Genomic DNA, 19,383 nt, shown 5'->3' with positions numbered 1-19,383 from the left:
CATGGCACACACTGAGACCTTTGCGTTCTGTACTGCACTTTTTAAAACCATTCCTAAACACCATGTCTTGCATTTGTAGACGCTAAGAATGCTTCTGTGTGAATGCTTTATTTGCATGCTTACAGTGTCCATTGTTTATTGTGTAAAGAGTGCTTCGTTACTCCTCATTCACAATGTAGATAATAAACAGTGGTAATAGTTGTAGTGCAAGACCATTAAATACTGTCAAATTAAAACAGTTTGATCAAAATAAACAAACAATATTTGTTTTTTATCAGTATTTGTTACCAATTAAAAATAATGCAATGCAATATTTCTGGAAGACTGAATAAATCATAACTTGGTAGTCTAGTAGTTCTGCCTCTTTAAGAAACACAAACAGTTTGTGGTTTGTGGCTTTTAAAAAAGTTTTAAAAGTTCAGATGTTTTCTGCTTAAAAGCTGGAAAAAACATGGTGGTAGTGTAAAGTTTTACGTTCATATTTGTAACACCCAATGTGTAAATTTAATTTGAAATAAAAATAAAAAGGTATTTAAAAATGTGATGTTTTTATCCGATTTATCGATTAATCAAAACCAAAACAATAATCGCCCGATTATTCGATTATGAAAATAATCGTTATTTACAGCCCTACACTGAAGACATTTGGGTCTGAAAACAAAAGATGAATATGAGACAGTTGAACAGAATGACAGCTTTTAATTTCCTACATGTCAGTTTGTTGAGCAACTTATTTTTGAGTATGTACACAATTAATAGCTTTGAATGGTGTTGAAAAGGATAAACTTTACAAAACCTTTTAGCCATCAAAATGAAGGGTGTCAGTAATTTTGGAGCTGACTGATTGTTAGCAAAATGTATGCTGACTTGTTTACATATTAAACCAGAATAATCATGCAAAGGATGTTGTTTCAGAAGGTTAGTCTTCAATAACAAAATTCTCCATCTCCAGAGATGGTAAAAGGTTGGTGGTGGATTAGAAAGCCTGAGGAACTTACTGCAATTTTGACTGCTCTCCATCCCCGTGGTATCAGAGAAAGAGTCCTTCGGAAGAACCTTACCAAACACATGGAGTTTCTGACTGAGTGCTGCACGCAACCTATGACAGGTGAGTCAATTTTAAGAAGACAATATTGTTATGTGCTGTTACACCAATATGGTAAAATTCTGGTACAAATAAATGTTTTGGAATCTTTACCAAATGTTTACTTGGACATGTAGTTTTATTGTGTATGGAAACCTTATGCAAATGATGTGTTCACATTACAAAGTTGGTATTTGACCCACTTTCATATTTGTGGTGACAAAAGTTAAAGAGCAGGCAACAAAAGATAAAGCACTTGACAAAGGGCAAAGGCAGTGGCCTTGGTACTCAAGTGGGGAACACCAGGACTAAGTAATAAACAAAGAAAAGTATATATAATACACTTATATGTAACTAAGCAAATCACAGACAGGTAAAAAAAAATATAGAATGTTAACAGTCAAAAGTAAAAACACAAAGGCAGAAAGTCTCCATATAGTATCCAAAATCTTTATTTTCCAAAATTTTCTACAGTCTAAAATGACAATATTTTTAAAAACATGAATCTCTTTTGAGTGAGCAGAGAGCATATTAGACCAGATAGCCTTTACTCAGTTAGAACTACAGTGTGAATATTGAAAGTAAAATCGGCTTCTTGCAATTAACCATCTCTAATAGAATACAAAAAAAATGTGCCGTTGTATTAGCTGTTGCAGAACAGAATGTCCATTCACAGAAACTCAGTTGTGTAAAGCAGCCACTACTTTCATCCCTCAAAGACATTTCTCTTAATGTTATGACTTAGTTCCTGAAAAACACCTGACCTGGGACTTCTTTAATTTACCACATTCATGCTTTGCCACTGATCCCCTTATCTGGGTTTCTCAGAAAAGAGAACTAGTATGTGCTGGAACCAAGCTATGACAGTCCATTGCTTCCAGCCAAGTGTCAACCAAAAACACTATAATGTACGAAAACACTTAAAACATTTCATAAAAAAATTTCAATGAGGAACTAAACATTTATAATGGCAAAATAAAGATGGGCATACCTTTTTCTCAGACTTTATCAACAAGAACACTAACCATGGCTACAGCTCATGCAGCTACGATGATGCTTTTGGCACACTATTGTGTATGATTACTTTTCTAATCAATTTGTATGTGTTTATGAATATTATGCTAGTATGTGCAGTATGGCTTTGATAATTTGGTGTGGCTGCAGGATCTCTATTAACTATGAAGTGAATAACATATCGGTGATGAGTGGTGTCCAACTAAAGTTGAATTTGGTAATTTTATTTTTTAAGTTAAGTAGTCTTTATTGTCAGATATACATTACTGCACAGTGAAATCTTTCTTTGCATATCCCTTCCTTGGAGGATTTGAGTCAGCCATGAAGCAGTGCCCCTGGAGCAGGGGGGTTGGGGAACTTGCTCAAGGGCCCAACGATGGCAGATTAGCGGTGCTATGGCTTGAACCCCAATCCTCTGATCAAAAACCCAGAACCTGAACCACTTGATACTGTTCTTAGATTTCCAGTATGGTTTTCTTGGTCTTCATGGTACCTTCCTTAGTAATGCTTTTTTTTTTTCATTTGTTTTGTGTGCAATATCTACAGATGTATTTCATGTTGCCCATTTTAAATTTCTGTGTTTCAAGTCCTATGAATTTTTTCATATGTGTAAGTTATAGACTGGTATTAGTTATGTAGGATATGTTATCTAAAATTTGTGGCCAGAAATAATCTGTGTGTGATTGTTAGAACACCTTCCCATTTTTTGCATGGTTTAATAATTGTTGGGTTTTGATATTATTTAATATATTTTGGATAGAACTTAGGGGGGCATGGCTGCATAGTGGTTAGCACATTTGCCTCACACCTCTGGGGTTTGGGGTTTGAGGTTTGATTCCCACCCTGTGTGCATGGAACTTCCATGTTCCCTGTGCTTTGAGAGTTTCTTCCTTGTATTCCAGTTTGCTCCAGCATTCCAAGGACAGGTGTTGTAGACTAAAAGATATGTGATCATGTGTGTAATTGTGCAATGCAATTGGTTGGCACACCTGCCTCATTCCTCAGATCACATGATCTCCAGGCTGCCCATTAAGATGAAATACTAAGAAGTTCTGATGCTAGCAGGGAGAGGTCAAATGTACTTTTGTGTAGATTGCTTTTAGATCAATTTATGGCTCTGGGTTGTATGAATTCTAGGATATGTTTATTATCCAGTTCATGCTTCTCAGGTTTCCACTACAGCTTTCTCATCTATTTCTTCTTATTTCTTCTTATGAAAGAAGAAATAGATGAGGTTATGCACAGTTATGCATTGAGTAAGCCCATCAATATCCTTTCCATGAAGCTCAAAGAGTGCATTCCAGTCAGTTAACTCGATACAGCCCTTCAATGATTCATAGTAGTCCCCAGACCACCCCTCACTGTTCTGATGGTCACAAGATGTCTCTTATTCAGAGGCACATAGCAGTGTTTGAGGTGTTTGAAGTTTCATCCTCCTTACCCTGCCCCTTTCCCCTGAGGCTTCCTTGAGAGCTCCTCTGGAATTAGCTGGGAAGTCGGCAGCTGTCGGTTGGAGGGTGATCAGCTGGTCCCGACTGTAACCAATGGCTGCATGGTGGTGTTGTCCCCAAGAAGCATGGTTTTGTAGAATTAGTGCTCCAATAACCAGGATAATGATTAAAACTCCTCCAAACTTCATTGCTTTAGATGGGCATGACTTATAGAGTCTAGTTACTTATCTAAGCTAAAAAAAGATTTTGGAAAGCTGTTATTTTAAAAAGTTAGTATGAGCAACTGTAACAAGTGGCTGTCCAGGTCGACGCCTGTGCACATCAAATTATAGTAATGAAAGTTAATAGATGTCTTGCTAAGATGATGTTTTTATTATTTTTATGTATTGATTACTGAGGATAGTTGGAACTCTAGCAGAAAAATGAACCAGAAAGCCATGTAATCTGATTTAACACATCCCAGGTAGGGAATGAGGAAGCAGGAAGTAGGTTGTAGAACCTCAGTAGTGTTCTTTATGCAATGTTAGCTGAAGTGGTTAAGGTTCTGGGTTTTTGATCAGAAGATCAGGGCCCCAGTACCATCAAGCTGTCTCTGTTAACCCTCTCTGCTCCAGGGACACTGTACAATGGCTGACCCTGTGCTCTGACCCCAAGCTGGGATATGCAAAGAAAATTATTCCACTGTGCTGTGAAAATAAAGTAATGTGTGAAAATAATAAAGCCTTCTTTTTCTTCGTCGTCTACTTCTTTTTTGCTTTTTATTGGGATAATTTACATCATGCAAGTTGTTGGCTCTTTCTCTTTTGATATGCTCATCTGTCTCCTTTTTATCCTCACCACAGCATTTTGCAACACAGAGCATTTGTTAGTTCAATTCCCCACAGGCATGCAATGCTTAGCACTCACCTTCCCTGGCCCATTCATTCACAAAACGGTGCTCGAGCATGCCCCTCCTTCCACATCTGAGCATAGTAATAACAAATGCTTAGTACTATTGAAGGTCCGTACTTAAAACTTGTTTAAATTGGAGAATTGTTTGAGCCTAAATCATTTCTTTTTCTTTATTAGATCCCGTCTTTCATCTGAAGGTGGAGAATGACAGACCCTTGCTGGAGGCAGTGGAGCAGCCATGGGCAGAACAGGAGCATGCCATGCAGATTGATATTAGCATCCTTCAAATGGTGGAGGGTCTGGAGCACAGGGTGTTGGGAGCTGATCTGCAGCTTAAGGTGATGCATAAAAGGGCATTAGTAAAAAGGCAGAGAAAATCTTCTGAAATTATTTTTACTCCATTTGATTGGCATCCTTTAAATCAGCATACCCTCATCACACTGGGATGCTGATACTGAGCAACATTAAGATCAGCTTTATCTATTCTTCTTGTTAGTATTTTCTTTGTCTTCCTGTTTTATCTGTCTTTTCCTTTGTTTAGGGTTTCACTGCTCCAGAGCCTGACTCTACCCGGGAAGATCTGCAATATTACGAACATGAGGTGGACCCCAGAGAAGACTGGATGGTGAGGAGCAAAAAAGAGTGGTGGGACCTCTTGCGTGTACCCACAAACCCTCTGGATCTGGCTGTGCTGCGTCTTACCAACCTGGAGAGGAATATTGAGCGGCGCTATCTCAAGGGGCCACTGTGGAATCTTGCTGAGGTGATGCGCTTAGCTCCTCTTACATCCCCACCTGGAGGAGAGGAGATTACCATGGACACCTTCAGGTCAGAAACATGAAATAAAGAAGGAATAATGGAAGAAATTTGCATTTTACATGCTTTTTTTAAAGCTGTTGCAAGTGGTAGATAATGGGTTATGAGTTGGGCTGCATCAAATGTTTATTTGACTATTTAAATTAAATAATTGATTAATAAAGATTACTCCCTGTTCCATTAACATTTTAAAATGTATTTAATTATAACGACAATGATAATGACAAAAGAATATTTAAATTATGACCTACACAAAGACTTTACCTTGTGGCCTAATCAAGCAAAAACTTCAACAGCAACAACAGTGAAGAAAAAAGTTAGCCAGAGAAGAATGCTACGTTAACAATAATTATATATTTATCTAATAACGAAATAAAATCATTTAGTCAAACTATTCTGTTGTTAGTCATATTATCATTTATTCAAGATAAAACAAATAAAAACTGTTACGTTCATTTGTGTGTGCATGGGTGTGTGTGCTTGGAAACGAGTGTGTATGTAGATCCGTAAAAGTTTTAAAAAGCATGTGACTTGAGGCTGAGCTCTTATTGGCTTGTTTCAAATTTTTCTTCACTATTGTTGTTGGCGAATCAATATTGTTTTTATATATTTGGCCTCATGTGATTGGAGTCTTATTACCGGTTAGCAGATGGTCAGTTAACGGGCAGGTACGGATTAATGTGGAAGCAAGCAAAATATCTCAAGACGAAAGAAAATTCTGTTATATCTTTACAACAATACCCTTTCACAAGGCGTTCAGAAGAAAGAAAAGAATCAAGGAGCAGGGGGGAAGAAAACAATTTTGAAAATTCAGCAGCAGTCATGTGATGGCAGTCGAGCTTACACTCGGAAAAAAGACTGGTGACTGACGTGACTGACTTTAACCAGAAAGTCATTGAGAAATTGGCAAGCCAGAAAGAAAGGAGGCCTGTGATTAGGCAACTTTCCATTGTGTGTTTTTTAATGATTACCTTCATTATTTCGTTATTGGTAATAAACCCACATTGAACTCAAATTCACTGATTCATAGTACATTTATTGCATGCTTTAACAGCTGACTTTAACAGTAACATTTTCAATATTTTATTTTAGCAGTAATGATGCATTATCAACTTATATTTACAGTCCTGCATGACTAACAGTTTGATTTTAAGTTTGCCCCCCCACTAAAAAAAAACCAATTTTAACACCAGCTGCCACTTGACAATTATAATCTGAACCATGAAGTTTTTATTCAAGTGTTTTCTATATTTTCCTACTATTTTACATACACTCACAGAGCACTTAGGAACACTATAGTAATACATTTGATGCTTTTGAACTTTTAGCAAGAGGTAATATTAACTGTGTAATATTGCAGTATAGTATTGTATAAAAAGTGAACCAGTGCAACATTAAATTACACATTTAGTGTAGATGGAAACATTAACTGTACATTAATTGTACAGTGGTGGTGAAGCTGATAGGGTGGAGTTGATGTTAATGGCTGGTGTCGTTGGGGCTGTTGGTGACTTGACTGTCCCATTGACTTTAAAAGCGACAGTAGAACTCATTCAGGCTGTTGGCCAGACGTTGGTCGTTAGCAGAGTGGGGGGCTTTAGTTTTGCAGTTTCTCATTGTCATGTTCATTAGCCAGGTTGTGATGAAATTTGCTTTGTAACATTGTAACAGTGCATTATCAAGCTGGAAGACAACTTTAGAAGATGGGTATATTGTGGTCATGAAGGAATACAACAATACTAAAATTGCCTGGGGCTTTCAATGATTGATTGGAAATAATGGGCCCAAATTGTGCCAAGAAAACATTCTCACACCATTAAACCAAACCAGCTGACACAGACAGGTTGGGTCAAAGAAGTTATCCTGTTGGTGCCGAATTTTTGTGTGCTTCATCAGATATCAAGATTCATGGTTTTGGTGAGCCTATGCCTGTTTTAGTATAAGATTACATGCAAAAGTGTCACACAGAGATGCAAGGAGAAGGTAAGAGTATATAATATAACGTTTATAAAATCATAGGAAATTAATTAAGTTTATGAACTAATAATTAGCTCAAGTATGGAAGGAAAATAAACTGTATTTTAAACTCTATTTTTATTTAGAGATATAGGAATCAAGTCTTGAAATTCCATGAACTTCAACATGATTTGCAATCTGAAGAATGGTTTGTCTTAGGAGTCTTGTAGATCAGTCTCAGGAAAAACAGAAATAGAGATCTCTTGTTGAAGTGCTTGAAATTGTCTGGCCAATTTTCGCAGAAGTTGGTTCAACTTGCAAGACAAAAAAAGAATTACCAATGTTAATATTAATGCTCTCTATGGATATAGTAAGAAGCACCAAAGGATTAATACTTTTCAGTTTATTGGAAGTTTGCAGTAACCACTGGTCAGAGTGGTGCTGAATGGGAGGATCCTATTCAGGAATGCTGAGAACAAGGCAGGAATTTACCCTTGATGATAATTTTTGTAAAAAATATTAAATTAATATCAGTATTTTACATTGTTCTTTGTATTGATCTGTTTGCAGCCTGGAAAATGAGATTACCTACAGGTTGAGGACTTGGAGGCAGGCCCTGGACCGGTGCCGAAGTGCATCACAGCTCTCATTGTGTCTGCTCCAACTGGAAAAAGCAATTTCCTGGGAGAAATCTATCATCAAAGTGGTAAGAACATACACCTGGGTAGTGGATAGCATTCATTCAGTCTTGGTTTAAACCCCCATTAAACCCCCCAATCCCAAAAGAGTAGTAAAATAGGAAAATTGCTAAATGAGTGAATGAAATAAAAATGTTAAAAGAAAAAAAAGAATGTAAACTGTGTTTGCTCTTACTCATGACAATTCTAAAAAGGTTCTTAAAAATATAATACATTTGAAAATACATATGAAAAAGATCAGCAGACCCTCTCAACCTGTAATGTATCACCTTCTATAACTGTATACTAAAGTCATAAAGTGCAATTGTGCAACTAGAAGCTTATGAGCATCAGAGTAATTTCTGAGTTCATTATAGCTTTAATGTAAAGTCAAATTTATGTAACTGTTCAATGTTGTAAACTTGACTGGAAAATTGTTGAGGATAAATTACAGTCTTAAGGCTATCCAGAGAACAACATTCCCGGTAATTTTTTATAGAGTCAGTTTGGTACTGACAGACAAGACTATTCTTATACAGTAGTATTGTATTATATGTACTATGTGTATGTACTATACACTATCTTAGACAATAATATTCTAATACATCAAAAGTAAACTATGTACACAAACACACACACACAAAGGTCAACAAACATGTTTTCTACCTATGACATGCTAGTCTTTCTATGTATGTTCCAATTTTTTTTACAAGGAGTTGAGAACTTGGACATGGATTTTGTCACAATTTACTGTATTCCAGTTATTATGAAATTAATCAAACACATACCTAACATAACATACTTGCTGTTCTAAGACGATATGCTTATTTTTCTGTGCCAAAACATGTATAGCACCGTACAGATTGCATGTATTTTCTAAGGGGTTCTTAGATGAAAAAAAAACGTTTAGGTTGGTAACAATAATATTTACCTTGTTACGTGCCTGCTGAAAAGTTACTGGCTGATGGTGGCTTGGCTACATCTTCTAAGTGAGATATTAATGATGCAGAAAAGATTAGCCAAGAAATGAGCACTTCAGTGCAGTGATGAGACTCCAACCAGAAGTAGGGCATCAGAATGGAGAGCAGAATCCATCAGGAACACTGGGAGTACCAAAAAATTACTTGCATCTTTTGATAGAATTAGGTGTTGCAGATTATAAAAAAACAAAAAATGGTGTGGTGTGGCCATTCCATGCTTTATAAATCAGTAGTAATATGTTATAATCAATGAAATAAAATTTTACTGGTATGTGGTAAGATAGAAGAGATGGGTTTATATACCTTCTGGTACATTGTAGATGGAGGATATGTTGAGAGTGTCATTTACAAATCAGTGGTATGAAAACCCATGTGAGGATATGACCTTAGCAAATGTAAGAGGGATAAGAGAAGAGTACCAAGTACTGAGCCTTGTGGGACACCATTGGAAGGGATGCATGAAGTAGATATGGCCAATCTTCAGATAGCAAACAAAACATTACCATACCGTGTCACAAATTACAAAATTCCTCATAAGGATGGAAAATAGAGTGGTTGACTATATCATGTACTACTTAAAAGTCGAGGAGGATGAGGACTAATGACAGTTTGGCTGTCAAATTAACATTAATTATTAGACAATGTCAATAGTCACATTGATGCCTATTGTTTTGATTATTTTAGTTTGCAAATTGCGTTGATTAGGTAGGTGTTTAATAAATGGATAGATTGGTGGCAGTAATTGTAAAGTTGGATAGATGTATGGTTGGATGGATAGATTGTTAGGGTGCCAAAATATTGTAGTATTGGATAGATAGGTAATTGTAGTGTTAAATAGGCAGATTGATAGGCTGTTAATACTTAAATAGTTAAATACATAGATAGATTAATAAGGTGCCAATACCTGTAGTTGAATAGATGGATAGATAGGATGCCAATAATTGTAGCGTTGGATGGATGGATGGATGGATGGATGATAGTTTTTAGGATTTTTTAAAATTATTGCTACAGGAAAACCGCAAGTTGTTTCAGCTAAAAAAAAATACATCTTTGGGCGAGTTTGGTGCATGTAGAATGAAAGCTCTAGGAGGAGTAGTATCTGTAGATGGTAGTAGTATTTAATAATAATAATAATAATAAGCTAATAAAAGCAGAATAGTATTTTGGTTGTGCACAACCCAACATCATAAAAAGTATTTGAGATGACAATATGTTGATGCTTTTTGCTACACAAGCACCACTAATATTAAAAATAAACTTAAACGCCAGACCAGTATATTGTTATCTGTTACTAATAATGTTTACTGTTAATGCTGCGAAATAGTTATTAGTCTTGAGTGAGTAGCAGGTGTAGTCAGTGGTTCACTATACTGACTTTCACTGTTGTTTCAGTTCTATTAACAGTATGACCTTTCCTACATACTTTGGAAAACAATATGTTTGATCCCCTGCTCACCCATATATGTATAAATACTTGTACATGTAAAAATATGTGTCTACAGACATGCCAGGTGTGCCATAAGGGAGATAATGATGCATCTCTACTGCTATGTGATGGCTGTGATCATGGATGGCACATGTTCTGCCTGAGACCAAAGGTCACTCAGGTGCCAGAAGGTGACTGGTTCTGTCCCTCCTGCAATTCTATGGTAATGTAGCATAAAACTCAAACACTTACAGATTAATTGGAAGAAAAATCACCTTTGAATTATTTCAAAATCCTTTTATATTTAGTGTACTTAACATCTTCATTTGTATGGTTTCTAAGGAAACTGGTGCAGATTCTCAGCCAAAACAATCAGCCCGACAGAGAGCAAAGGCACGAAAACAACGCCCTGCTCATGGAGTGGAAAATTCAGCTGAGGAGCAGCGACAGAGGAAGAGCATGACTACACGACAAAAATATGTTTCCACCCCCTCCAGCGGGTCAAACTACTCCCCCTCCAAACGCAGACGCATGGCTACACGAAACCAACCTGACCTCACATACTGCGAGTGAGTTCAGAGGTTTCAGCATTTCAAACTGTTTGGAGACTTTGACTCCATTGTATTATGTCTTAGTTAAGATTTTAAAAAGTGAGTGTTAATAAGAGCTTGCCATGGGTATAAACTTAGTTTAATTATAATAATTTAAAAATTTGTTTAAAAATTTTCATGTCTGTGTTATAGCAGGAGAATGAACTATTCTTTAGTTGGAAAGCAACATATTGCATTATATAATGTATTAACCATATTTGTGTGTTTCTCAGGATTATTCTGATGGAGATGGAGGCCCATGCTGATGCTTGGCCCTTTCTAGAGCCAGTTAACCCACGACTTGTGCCTGGGTACCGCCGCATCATTAAAAACCCTATGGATTTCCTAACAATGCGGGAAAGGCTTCTACAGGGGGGGTAAGATTGCTTGTGGGTTTGTGTAAAATGTATATCTGTTTCTTTATTTTATTTATTTGATTTTCATTGAGCTCAGTTAAGTAGTTTTAATTCAATCAGCTAATCTGATAATTGTGTGAGGTGGTATGTTTTCCAGGTCAAATTTTAAAAAGTAATTTCATTAAATGTATATATTTCTTATTGCAGCTATAGTACTTGTGAGGAGTTTGCTGCAGACGCTCAGCTGGTCTTTAACAACTGTGAGCTCTTTAATGAAGACACATCAGAGGTGGGAATGGCTGGACACTCCATGAGGCGCTTTTTTGAGAGCCGCTGGGCAGAATTTTATTCAAAGAATGAAAACAGAGGGCCTGCCAGTAGCCTGCTTTTGGGGAAATAATATTTGAACAACTGCCCATCCCCACTCACTCCCCACAAAAACTTTTGTTAGCAAAACTCTATTCATTTTGTGCCCTCCTGTTATTTTTATATATTGTTGCTTGGGGGCATAGCAGGAAATTTTAATTCTTTATTTCAGGTCTTTTAAAGAGAAAGAAAACATAGGAACTGGGGCTCAAATATAGCACACTGCAGGTATACTGTATATTAAATGATGCTGTAAAAATACAAAGAAAATTATTTGTGTATTTAAAATTTTCACAAACTGTACTGGCCTGTTGAAAATGGTTTAATCATACACCACTTCATCATTTACACTTATACCTCACCTGGTTCATTTTTGTATTTTATGAAATGATGAAGGACTTTTTTGTTTCTCTGGAAATTTTGTGTACTTTGTTTAATTTGTACTAAACCATTTACTATCCTTTTTACTACTATCTTTTAATGAAGCACTCTACAGTTGCTTCCTAGATTCTTTTTCGGGTATATGCTTGATCATGTAGCTGTTTATTAAGTTGCTTTAGCAGCAATCGTGATCAAGTGACAGGATCCATTACTAACAATAGTGCATACTTTGGTTTCCCAATTTAAAACAAATAATAAATATGAGTCAGCAGAACCGGAGCCTAAATTTGTGATGGTTTAAAAATAAAAACATGTTTTTGTAAAATGTTTTATATTAACCATCAGACTGCCATTGCCACTGCTTGTCTGGTTCAAATCTAGAGTATTGTCAGACATACAACCCATGGGCTGGGCCTAGCCTAGCCTAATTAATGCCTTAATTTGGCCCAACAAAATTCATTGTAAATCTGTTTTAACATATCATTTAACAGATTATAAATGAAATAGCATATTAATATTGGAATAGCGATATGGATGTTTCTAGGCATTGAATGGGTTTTGAAGTTTTGGTAAAAATGTCCATATATTTCGGCACACTCCTGATTATGCATATGCAAGACCGAGAATTGAGCTTAATTAGAGAGTGGCCTGTTTGCACTTTCTGTGTAAATTTCTCTGGTTACATTTCTTATTACTCCATATACAAAATGGCATACCTGTGTGGACAGCCTAGAGAGACATGGGATTGCTTTTGATGGTACCAAATAGAAACCATGACTACAATTGCCATAAACAGTTTTGCACTCAAGATTCTTTCTCTGAACAGTTGCTCAGGGAGTTTTTTTTCCATCTCTGGCCTCATTAGGGGAATTTATAATTTATAATATTTATGCTGAATTTATGTATTTCTGCAAAGCTGCTTTGTGACATTGTTCATTGTTAAAAGTGCAATGCAAATAAAATTGAATTGAAAGATCCAACTTACATTTTTAACCAACTTACATTTTTTTCTGACTTTTTTGCCTAAATCTTTAAAAAATATATAAAATGTACACTTTTTTCAAGCATTAAAAATGTCCACCTTTTTGCAGCATTACAAATGTAGGTTCAGGTTCTGCTGACTCTTTTCTCTCTGCCATTTTCTCTTTGTTAGTCATCTATCAAATAATCTAACTAGTCACTGAACATTCTGAGCATTTGAGTCATATATATATATATTTAATGCTTAAATATATGTATATGTGCTTTAACTTGTACGCATGCTTCTTTAACTATCAGTGACACAATAGGGCAAGCGTTAATATTGTTGTGGAAAACAATAATAGGACCTGTACTATTAGCAGAACACATGGTTGTAATAACTTCTTTTATTTTTTATGTTCTTGTAAATCCAGTTTCCAATCGTTTGTTTACTGTTTCGATGCTTCTAGTGATTTGAAAGTGGTCAGGTTCAAAAGAACAGACACTTCAGCCATCCACCAGATATTAAAAGATGTCTGAAAGTGTTTAAAAAAGTAGAATATGCAGGTTATTTCTCTCTTTTGGGAATTCATATGGATCCACCTCATACATAATTCATCCAATATGTAAAATACTTTATCCATATACCATTGCTGTTACAGTTTTTCTAGAATATTGAAGCATATTAATATTATGACATAAAGAAGAGGTTTATGGTAAGCAGAGGTACTCTCCCATACTGAAAGATTCACATGCAGTCCCCCAAAGTTGTTTTGTGCACTGTGCTTCACATTATTCAACATTCCGAAAATGCTAGTAATATGCATACCCACACATAAATGTATTTTGTATACATAGAGTAATATAAATAATGAGGTATTTAATCATGATTTTGCAGTAGATTTTTCTATTCAGACCTTCTGGACTTTTACCTTCTGCTTGCTTTCTTCTTGAGTTCCAATAGCAAATTCATCACCTTTTGATCCACAAGTGTAAACTATAAAATGGCACCTGCTGTGTCATGCTTGTCCTTGGCCACTCTCATCAAATTGAGTGACCTAGGTGGCTCTGGCAGCCCTCTACTTAGAACTACTATTATATAACCTTATGTTATGTTTTTTGTTCATTGCTGGCCACAAGGGCAGGATGTATATTAAAGCATGTACATTATTGACATATATTGGTACTTGGCAAGGAAATAAGAAAACTTGTTCCAAAGAAAACAGTCCCATTCTTATAGCAAAAAGAAAACAAATTAAATATGACAGATATGAAAGCCGATACCTATACACCTACATGCACATTCTCCCTCCCTAACACTCATGACACCTTCTAAAAATCCATATGTTCAAACTTAAATCAGGCCTTAACTGTTAGGTGCTATGTTAACTTCCATGCTAAGTACTCAGAAAAGGAACAGACAGGGTGGATATAACAAACATAGAATTGTTAATATGGCACTGCATTTGACCTTTCATTTACAAATGAAATTAGCTCAAATTTTCTGTAAATGTGCATATTTCAACTAGCCTTAAAGTGTTTTTATGTTTTCTTTCACTTTAATGTAATTTCAGCAACAAAGATCATTACATCAGTTCTTGCACCACTTGCTGACCACAAGCAAATCTGCTGTGTTATTCATTACAGGGTGCTTTTCTTTTATAAACCACATTAAGTGTGCTTTCACATCTGGATTATTTTTTTAATCTATTTTAATGTGTATGTTTATACCTGAAAAGACAAAAAAAAAATCCTTCAATAGCTGGGATTATTGAATAGCAATAGCCTATATGGAATCTGCCTGGAGAAGGTCTGTAGAAAATTCTAAACGATTCTTGGCATGGCCAGTATAGACAAGGACAATTTGTTCTAGCCTATAGATATCTTTTTTTAGCCGAAGAACCAATGATGCTTTTAAAAACACCATTTGTTTAAATTTAGACGTTTTTGCATCTGTTTATGACTAGCCAATTTACTACACTGGCTGGTCATTGTTCTGGAATGGTGGAAAGGTTAATAGCAAGGTTATACATTTGAAGTAAAATGTATAGATTCACTCACGGTCCACTTTAATAGGAACACCTGTAGATTTGCAGTTATCCAGTCAGCTCATCATGTGCACAATGCATAAAATCATGTAGATACAGGTCAAGACCTTCAGTTCCAAATCAAATATTAGAATTGGTAAAAATGTGATCTCTGTGACTCTGTAACTGTAGTATGTTTGCTGCAACAACAAAGATTAGAGTCACACGTGTACGGAACTGCAATGTTGATAAGAGAGGTCAAAGGAAAATGGCCAGACTAGTTTGAACCGTTTATCCACCTAAAGCTTGGATGTGTTTTTTGAATTCTTAGTTCCTTTTTTGCATAGCACACTTGTAAAGGGTACTTATTCGACTTCTTTTTAGCTCAGACCAGTCTAGACATTCTCATCTGTTCTCTCCAGTCAACAAGGTGTTTCAGCTTTCAGACCCTCGGAGCACAAATTCTAGAGACTGTTATATGTGAAAATCCCCAGAGATCAGCAGTTTCTGAAATACTCAAACCTGCCTGTCTGGCGCCAACAACCATGCCACGATTAAAGTCACAGAGATCACGTTTTTGCCCATTCTGATGTTTAATGTGAACATTAACTGATGCTCTTGACCTATATCTGCATGATTTTATCTGGATAACTGAATAAATGTACAGGTATTCCTATTGTAGTGGATGTTGAGTGTATGTTTTGGTATATTCCAATCTGCCATAACATTAAAACCTCTGACAGCAAGTAAACAGTGAGCTCTTAAAGGTGTAGCAGAAAATTTGAACTAATGTAAGAATCTGAGCGACTTTCAACAGGACCAAATTGTGATGGATTAGATGACTGGTAAGAGAGTCTTCAAAATGGCAGGTCTTGTAGGGTGGTTATTGCCTACCTAACTGGTCAGAGGAAAGACAACTAGTAAACTCACAATACATTGACATCCAAGGCTTATTGATGCATATGGTGGTCAAGGCTATACCATCTGGTCAAATTCCACAGAAGAGCTAGTGTAACGCAAATGCTGAAAACATTTATGCTGGCTGTGATACAAAAGGTGTCAGAGCAAAAGTGCATTGCAGCTTGCTGCATATGGGTCTGTGTAACTGCAGATTTGTCAGAGTGCTCATGCTGACCTTTGTTCACTGTTCAGCTCCTACGATGGGAATGTGAGCTTAACAAATGGAATTATATTTTCTTTTCATGGCTGAATGCATATGTATTGCTTAGCTGAGGCAGAGATGGAACCAGGATACACTATGGGAAGAAGGCAACCTGGGCAGTTTTCTGCTGGGAAAGCTTGGGTCTTCCATCTATAGATGTCTTGCCTTGCCTCAACAGGTTACAGGGGTACCTACACACTATTGCAGGTGTTTTTAATGTTGTAGCTGATCATTATGCGGTCTTGACTGAAATGAGGTTCTTGGATTTTCAAGACAAGAAAATATCTTGGAAGGCCTTTATTTATTTTAACATGAATCAGAACCATTAGTCCCCATCTGACTGAAAATTCTATCCATCATTGTTTCTGGAGTATTGTTTCAATCAGTGAATTAATGAATGTTAGTTTTAATGGTAGGAACCTATAGTGTACAAGAACTTTTTTTCCTTGAAGACCTCAAATTATAGGATGCAAGGAAATGTTAGATGCAATATTCCTTTTATAATTTTGCAGAAGAGTCTATGTTGCATTTAAGTAGATTTAGAACACTGAGCTTGTATATAATTATGTTTTGATCTATGGAAACATGTGAGAATAGAAATAACTATGAAAATGAAAAGTAGTTTTTACACTGAATGTGTCCCAGGATAGTTATCTATTTGTTTATGAAGACACAAAAGTTTCCCTAAAACAGCTGGATGTTAAGGAAATATAGAACTAATGCATAACCAAATGTGGTGTTCATGGATTTTAAATAATGTACAGTTTTTGTGACTTTTTTCCCTTCTATATTTTTACAGAAATATAATTTTAAAACATGGCATTAAGTTATCATTTTGTTTTAAAGTTATTATACCGTACATCTGTAGAATGTACTGGAAACAGAAATAAAATTAGTAGCGATACTCACTTGACTTTACCTGTTTTTGTGTATATGTGTTTGTTTTTTTTGTTTTTGAATTAGATATAATTAAATGGGGAAATGTCCAAATTTGTGAAGTCTGTCACACACTGTGCTACTGTCTCATGCCCTTCTTAGTCTTTTGATATTTAGGATGTTAGGATGGTAGATACTTAGGTGCACACTCAATACTCACGTTTCATCTCTGCTTTATTCTAAGGATAAAGTTTAAACCTTACTCTACCAAACTGGTGTCTTGTAATGTTTTTTTTCTCTCAGGAAGATTTTTTGTCCTTTACTGTGACATGATAAACTTTGTGAATACCCTTCCCCAGAATTTTCTTATTAGTTCATTTTCATATTAGTTTGTACAAATACATCACACCTACAGTACATCAATTGTTGCTGAGAGTCATTTTATGTATGTTGAGCATAGTGTATGTACTTTGGCTTTGGAAAGGCACACAGTGAAGTAACATATCCCTGGGATGGTTTTGCAAATAGATGTTTAAACTGTCTGTGATTTAGAAAATTTGTGTGACTAAAACAAGTTTCATGAAATTCAGCTTTTCATCTTTGGTAACAGTTGTAGGTCAGTCATCAATAGAAGTTACATCACAAATGTGCTGAAAGGGCCCTACCATCACATTCAGTCAGTGGCTAACATTAGCACACCTTAGAATGTATCAATATGACAATGGCAAGAAAACCTTTTGGTTTTTATGTCAAATCACAAAATACTGCACAGATTCAAACTTCAGATGCCTATTCGCTGTTTACCTTTCTGTACTTGATTTGAAATGCATGCTTTGATATGATTAGTTGTAAATTATATGGACAAAAGTTTGTGGAAACCTGACTATCAAACTGTCACCACAATGGTGAAGGCACACAATTGTGTTAGATGTCTTTATGCTGTAAATTTAAAAATTTCTTTGCTGAATTAATGTGAGTTTTTTTTTTGTCTGTGGAATACCTTGAGTGGCCTGCATAGAGCTCTGACCACAAATCCACTAAACACTGAACGGAAATGCCAGTTGCATGCCAGGCCTTCTCACCCAATTTCAGTGCCAGACCTCATTCATGCATTTGTGACTGAATGGGCAGAATATATTTCTAAAATCTAGTGCCATGTCTTCCCAAAAGTTTGGTGCTGTTATAACAGCAAAGTTGGGATGCTCAAAAAGAGCTTATGAAAATAATAGTCAGCTGAGTGCAAGTGCTTATGAAAATAATAGTCACCTGACTATTATTATTGTTCCTATGTTGCCTTATTGTGTCACTTGTTATCACTGAATTGGTTTCAATAAATAGTCTCATTAAGGTATTTTCTTGATCATCACACCACACTTCTCACTGCTATATTATGAAAGACTGCATTTACAAATATTTTGCAGTTTTGCTCACTAATGCAAAACACTATATAATAGGATCACATATTTATATGGTCATAACAATATTCTGTATTATCTAATAAATAAAAACTTACAAACAACATAAAATAACTGGAAACATTAAAGAGTGTACATACATATGTGTATGTATCATTTACATTTTTTAAAAGCTAAATATTTCTTTGGACAGAGAAAGTGTGCTTCAAGTCATCAACACCCATAATGGTCACTTGGAGCTGATAGTTGATGAACTAATTCCATTGCACATTAGTCCTCTTCTCCGTTCTGACTCAGTACTTTGAAGAAGTGGCCTGCACACCACAATACAAGGCAAAAATAGTTACATTTACTTTTGGTAAAAACAAGACATTAAACTAATATCAGAAACTATAAAGATGAATTTATATCCACTATCCAGAAAATAGTGGTAAAATTGTAATGTAATAGAAATTATTCTTCACAGCCAAAAAAGTATTCATTTTGGTAACTGATCAAAGTCAAGTCAAAGAAGCTTTATTGTCAGTTCAACCTTTAGAAACTAAACATACAACATAAGTGCACAGGATGACGACATCACGCTGACTCTGTGCAAAAGAATAGTGTTTGACAGTGAATGCAAAGAGATATATATTAAAGTAACGTGTGCATGTAAACAAGACAAATTATTGTGTGTGTGTGTGTGTGTAGCTCAGTTCAGTTCTCTGTTGAGACCAGCTCTCTGTTGTGTGTGTGTGTGTGTGTGTGTGACCATGTCCAGCACAGTTCAGTTCACTGTTGAAAACAGTTCTTGGTTGTGTGTGTCCGTGTTTCAGTTCTCTGTTGAGATACCTGATTGCCTGAGGGAAGAAGCTATTCAACAGTCTGATTGTTCTTGGTGATGGAGCTGGTGTTGAGTGACCAGGTGAGGTCCTCCACCAGGTGAACACCAAGGAATTTGGTGCTCTTGACGATC

General features: G+C 35.9%; 1 protein-coding gene across 5 annotated transcripts in view; it reads left to right on the top strand.

Annotated features, from left to right (window-relative positions):
- Window positions 1-18,364, top strand: part of baz2a (bromodomain adjacent to zinc finger domain, 2A) — a 63,521-nt gene extending 45,157 nt beyond the window's left edge. For 4 of the 5 annotated variants that reach the window (XM_058410114.1, XM_058410115.1, XM_058410116.1 and 1 more), the window contains 8 exons: window positions 953-1,108; window positions 4,618-4,778; window positions 4,982-5,268; window positions 7,783-7,918; window positions 10,372-10,518; window positions 10,638-10,864; window positions 11,119-11,262; window positions 11,449-18,364. In XM_058410114.1, coding sequence (XP_058266097.1) covers window positions 953-1,108; window positions 4,618-4,778; window positions 4,982-5,268; window positions 7,783-7,918; window positions 10,372-10,518; window positions 10,638-10,864; window positions 11,119-11,262; window positions 11,449-11,641 — 1,451 coding nt within the window. In that variant the 3' untranslated portion in view covers window positions 11,642-18,364. Of the gene's footprint in view, window positions 1-952; window positions 1,109-4,617; window positions 4,779-4,981; window positions 5,269-7,782; window positions 7,919-10,371; window positions 10,519-10,637; window positions 10,865-11,118; window positions 11,263-11,448 lie in introns of those variants that run through there. The other variant, XM_058410117.1, reaches the window with a different exon arrangement.
- The last annotated feature ends 1,019 nt before the right edge of the window (window positions 18,365-19,383 follow it).

Source organism: Hemibagrus wyckioides, linkage group LG15, assembly GCF_019097595.1.
Source record: "Hemibagrus wyckioides isolate EC202008001 linkage group LG15, SWU_Hwy_1.0, whole genome shotgun sequence".
Classification (NCBI taxonomy): Eukaryota; Metazoa; Chordata; class Actinopteri; order Siluriformes; family Bagridae; genus Hemibagrus; species Hemibagrus wyckioides.
Note: the sequence above shows the minus strand (reverse complement) of the source record. Positions and strands in the feature narration are given on the sequence as shown.